A 5,447-nucleotide genomic window follows, 5' to 3' on the forward strand; every position below is an offset into this window, starting at 1 on the left:
GTAATTTATGTGTAAATTTTATTTTAATTAAGAGTAGTTTATTGACTTTTTCAGTGTTTCAGTTATGTATTGTTTAAATAAAAACCTTTGGGAAACCGTTTCTTAAGGAATATTTTTGATTTTGTCCACCAATTTAATATTGATGACTGAAAGATAATTTTATGACACTCACTTTAAGGATTCATTTATGAGAAATTGTTTTTTGAATTTGGAAGCATCATTCATTTAAAATAAAGAACATATATCAACAGTTCAATTAAGCATTTTCACACTATTGACCATAAACTTGGCTCCTCTTTACAATGTAATATGAGTTGGTAAAAAACAAAATTTCAAACAACTTTATAGTTTGTATATAACTATACACATCAATTTCTAGATCAACTCCCTAACTTTCACTTTATCACACGAGCATCAATGCTCCTTGTAAATAAGTTAGTCTAAGATGGTTGAGCAACTGTTATATCAGAAACAAACAGTGTACCAGACTGATCAATGTCAAGCTCTTCAAACTCCATCACAAGTGTAACATCTTCTTGACTAATCTTTCCTATCTCTTTCAGCTTATAAATAACAAATTCAGCAGCCCTATATGAACAATAATGTCAAAGATATTGATATAAATTTAAGACATCCATAAAAGTCTTCGATAATGTCAAAGTATAACAGGTTGCATCATCCAAAAATGATAACCAAACATAAACTTAAGACTTTAAAAGAAATATCAACTAACCCAACAGTGCCATCCTCATTAAGATCAGCAGGTTCCAAATCGTAATTAGTTATTTTTCTGGTAAGAACCCAATAGACAAGTGCCTTTTGTTTGCTTTCAGTGTTTAATTCAGCCATGTAGAGGAAAAACTGAGCTACGCAAATAGTACCTGTTAATATCCAAAACACCGCAAATATTCTTCCAGCTTGAGTAGAGAAACTTTCGGAAACAAATTTTTACACCATAAGGCCTATACCATTATATCAAAGGTGATGCATGAACAATAGTTCAGCATGACAATGAGTATATTAGTGATTATGTACTTATAATTAACAATATATTTCTACTGGCAGTACAATAAAGTAAAAACATGTTTCACAATCACAAAAATCATGCTAATAATTTACATGTTAACACACAGAATGTCCTATTTGTCTTGAGATGTATACAACATGATTTATCATCCAACATTATCAGCCCCATTAACCTGTCAATGAAAGTAAGATTAAACCGACAAAGTAAAATGGACGGAATGTATACAACATTCAGCAAATTTATTGATACTATAGATAAGTTTAAGGAACCTAACTTAAAATAAAGGTAAAAAAGACTCAACTATTTACCATTAAGCCCTTTCCAGCCTCTTTAAAAATCTTGTTTTTAAATTATCAAAGATACAAGTTTTTTCATTATACTACATCAAGATCCATTTATCACAAGCAGAACAAAAGCGGCTTACTTTATCTGATTCCAAATATCTCATTTGTCTCAGTATTTACAGCTCAGTCAAGCCCACAATCCATGTTCTTCTCAGCCAAAAAACTTTGCTCTTGCTCATGATGATAATCTTCCATTAATAAATAGCATGTATCCCATGACATTAGCAAATATCTTCAGGAAACGAAACATTAGAAAAAATCTACATGATATATTTCATCTTTCAATTAAAAACTAAGGTCTGGATTGTAATTATAATTTGACAACTGAAGGGAAAAATCAAAATAGAAGACAAAATGATATATTTAATTATAACCCTCTCCCAAGTATCATGACATGTATATCCAATCCCAATTGAAAAGGTTGTGGATATAAATCCATTTACATACCATTGTTAGTTTTTCCTGAACTAAATAAGCATTGGATATATGTTCTCAAAGGTTGTATAAGTCTCGTCTCTCACCTTAACAGATGCAAACTAAAACATTAGTTCAATGAGGAAGAAAATGGTAAACATATAAGATTAAATGGGAATATTTCAAGACCGACGATACCTTGGCTCCTGTCAGAAGATTTTTTTTCCAAATACGAATATAAGAAAAACTATCTTGGGCTGCTTCATTTGATAGATTAGTCCTGGAAACAACTCTGGTTCATACTTTCACCAGGACCAAGCGAGTTTAACATATTTTCTCATTCACTAAACTTCTGGTATAGTATAGAAACAACATAAAATATCCCTTTTCATACAACTACACGTGAAGAAGTAAAAACTATTATAACAACATACTGTGATAATCCATTTCATAACGGAGTAACAACATAAGAAAAAATAATATTGGTATATAAATAAAATAAATAAATGTATATAGTTGCATTGACATCAAATGACAGGATAATGGAGTACCTTATAAACAGCAAGATGCAATGCCTTAAGATCGAAAAACTTTGCCTCAAGATCTGGAAGTTGACTCCCATGTTCATAGTGTGGTAAATGCCTGAACAACTTAACTCTATTATTGGAAATCATGATAAAGGAGTAAGGACAAAATACAGTTTTTGAAAAAAAACACTGAAGATGACATTAAAAGAAGAATCGTGACATTATGAGGTAAAATATGTGGAAAATGGTGTAAAAAAGGTGTAAACATATGTGAGAGGTATCTATTATTAGTATGATCTTGAAAGGTGTAAAAAAGGTGTAAACAGATGTGAGAGGTATCTATTACTTGGATGTATTCAAAAAATAACACTTCCATGTAGATTCTCATTGCTAGAAAGTAGATACATCCAAGTGATCTTGAATTAACATCAAGTGATCTTGAATAAGACTGTGATGTATCAGTTCGATCAAAAAATACATCATAAAATGCCAATTTTCTTGTTCCCTCCAACACAACCATTAATGGCTCATCATGGTTACACAGGACAATGAATGATGTCCTTTAATAACATTAAAGAATGTACAAATCTGAAGTGATGCTCCAACCAAATCTCAGATCCGACGAAACACAACCATGACATAAAAACAACACACATTGTAACACACTATAACATGATAATATAAACAGCAGAAACACTATAACATAAGAATGGAACTTTTTATAACTTTATAACACACTCTTCTGTAACTTTTTTACCTTATTCTTCTTTTAAGGAACACACATTCGCCAGCAGCAATATAATACCAAGAAAGCAAGATAAATATACCTGCAAAAAGGAATACACAGAAAGCGCTGAGAGGCATTTTCGGCGGAGACCTTTCATCGAACACGTCTGCAAACCAGAAAAAAGCAATTAACACACAGTTTATCAGTTATAGTGGTAAACAACCAAAAGCCATGTCCAGAAATGAAGAGCTTTACATGATGAAACACAAAGTCTTCCAGTTTGATTTAACCATTATAAACAATAAATTTTTTCTACTGTTTTCTTCTCGTTCGAGCATCTTTGCATTTCAATCTACAAAATAAAACAAAACAAAAATAACACGAAACAAAAATTAGATCGAACTATTCATATCTAAAACTTTAAATCGAAAAACTGAATAACAGAAGAGAAAAAAAGAATAAGTGAATAACCAATGAAGGTTTGAGGAAGGAAGATGAAATCGGTGGGGAAAATCGGTGGATCTGGAAGAAGAAAAGAATGAGATACTACAAATACATCATATCTTACCTTAGTGCAAGGATGCTCAAAGCTTAAGAGGAAGCTGGAAGGATAAGTCTTGGTTGGGTATGGAGAGAGAACGAAAGGGCATGGAGAAGGAACGAAAGGGTATGGAGAGAGAACGAAATTGATGTGAGAGAAAGGAGGATGTTGAAGGGAGAATATGTTATTTTGGACTGCTAGGGTTTCAGGAGAGAGAAGGAGGAAGAAAGAGAAAAGTGAGGGAAAATAGATATTTTCAAATGAGATGGATGGAGAAAGGGAAAAGTGAGGGAAGATAGGTATTTTCAAATGGGATGGATGGAGAAAGAGAAAAGTGGAAAATATGTGTGTCACTTGAAAGAATGGAGAAATTTGATTGGTGGGAATAAAACTTTGATTTAGCAAATTACGATTAAGGGCTTTTGTAAGGGTAATTTTTGTTTTGATTAAGGGTAAATTAGGGTGTTTAGTGGTATGTTTTATTCTTAGTTAAGTAGTTGAGTAGTTGATAGTTGATATATTATATATGATTAAAATCATGTCTTAGTTTATACTAGTGAAATGATTTCTTTTTTACAAAATCTCAATAAATATTTAATATCAAAATAAATGTATAAAATAAAATCAACACTTACATGTGTATATAAAACTTTTTTTATGAGAGATATAGTTTTTATTTAGTTGTTTTTTTAATGTTTTTTCTTTTAACATTTAATTGATAGCAAAAAAAAAATCTAATATTTGTTTGTTAATTTTTGCTCTTTGTTATTTTCTAGAGAACATTGCTCCTCTTTTAGGTTTTGACTGAGCTTTCATAGTCCATACCATTAGGGCCTGATGCGCAAGATAAGAGATGGGATATGATATTTGTATCATATCTTATCTCAATCTAGTGTTTGCTGACACAACATGATAGGATAAGTTAATCCTGAAACTTATTCTATCATGCCTCACTAGTTCAAATTGTTATTCTGAATATGAGCTGGGTTAGAATTTGGCATGATAGGATAAGAAAATAATTTGCCTATTTGGTCCCATAAAATATAATTTAAAATAAAAAAATATATAACAAAATATAAATAAAAATTAATTTGATATTAAATTAAAAATATTAATAAATAATTTTTAGAAAATATGTATGATTGTCATAAGGATAATTTTTTTAACTCTATAAAATATAAAATATTAGAAAGAAATATCTCTGGAGCCCACATCAAAGACATTCAAGAGTAAACCGTGAATGGATTTGGAAAGGAAAGCAAATCAGCATAGACACCCACAAGAAGTGATGGATGAAATTGGAACCCACATTAAAGACATTCAAGAGTAAAGCGGGAATGAATTTGAAAAGGAAAGAAAATCAACAAAGACACCCACGAGAAGCTGTGGATGAAACTAGAACCCACTTCAAAGGAACTTAAGGGTAAAACATGAATGAATTTGGAAAGGAAATCAAATAAACAGAGACACCCACAAGTAGCGAGGGATGAAACTGAAACTCACATCAAAGGCACTCAAGGGTAAAACATGAATGAATTTGGAAAGGAAAGTAAATCAACAAAGACACCCACAAGAAGCGATGGATGAAACTGGAACCCATATCAAAGACATTCAAGGGTAAAATGTAACACCCCCATTTCTATACTAACCAAATAAGGCATACATTTGCATAAATCAGAGTAAAGAAGCATGCATCTCACGAGGGCGTTACACATATTTCAAAATAGAACAATTATTTTATCTTTAAACATGCAATGGTCATTTCCAATTAACACGGGAATTTAAAACAACATGCAAACCACAACGGAATAATCATCACATCAAATAAATGGTAAAATAGGATGATTCCCATACATCATCCACCATG

General features: G+C 31.3%; 1 protein-coding gene across 2 annotated transcripts; it reads right to left on the reverse strand.

Annotated features, from left to right (window-relative positions):
* Window positions 1–300: 300 nt before the first annotated feature.
* LOC131621872 (two-pore potassium channel 1-like) lies at window positions 301–3,827 on the reverse strand. 2 transcript variants are annotated; one of them, XR_009289691.1, is made up of 5 exons: window positions 3,608–3,827; window positions 3,295–3,391; window positions 3,140–3,205; window positions 734–2,427; window positions 301–588 (listed from the first exon to the last, which is right to left on the reverse strand). XR_009289691.1 is itself a non-coding variant. In XM_058892922.1 (3 exons), exons 1-3 carry the CDS (start codon window positions 1,473–1,475, stop codon window positions 441–443), a joined length of 300 nt encoding a protein of 99 aa, XP_058748905.1. In that variant the 5' UTR covers window positions 1,476–2,609; the 3' UTR covers window positions 301–440. The 2 variants fall into 2 exon arrangements, 1 of the variants encoding a protein (XP_058748905.1); XM_058892922.1 differs by lacking the exons at window positions 3,140–3,205; window positions 3,295–3,391; window positions 3,608–3,827 and having other exon boundaries at window positions 734–861; window positions 1,452–2,609.
* Window positions 3,828–5,447: the final 1,620 nt, after the last annotated feature.

The sequence above is a fragment of the Vicia villosa genome, linkage group LG1 (assembly GCF_029867415.1).
Source record: "Vicia villosa cultivar HV-30 ecotype Madison, WI linkage group LG1, Vvil1.0, whole genome shotgun sequence".
In the NCBI taxonomy this organism is placed as follows: Eukaryota; Viridiplantae; Streptophyta; class Magnoliopsida; order Fabales; family Fabaceae; genus Vicia; species Vicia villosa.

Excerpts from the sequence above, each read along its gene's own strand:
- LOC131621872 (XM_058892922.1), bottom strand. The coding sequence starts at position 1,475 with ATGAGATATTTGGAATCAGATAAA. Across the intron at positions 862-1,451 it reads GATATTTGGAATCAGATAAA|TTTTTCCTCTACATGGCTGA; the intron begins GTAAGCCGCTTT and ends TGCGTAGCTCAG. Across the intron at positions 589-733 it reads AATGAGGATGGCACTGTTGG|GGCTGCTGAATTTGTTATTT; the intron begins GTTAGTTGATAT and ends TTGTTCATATAG.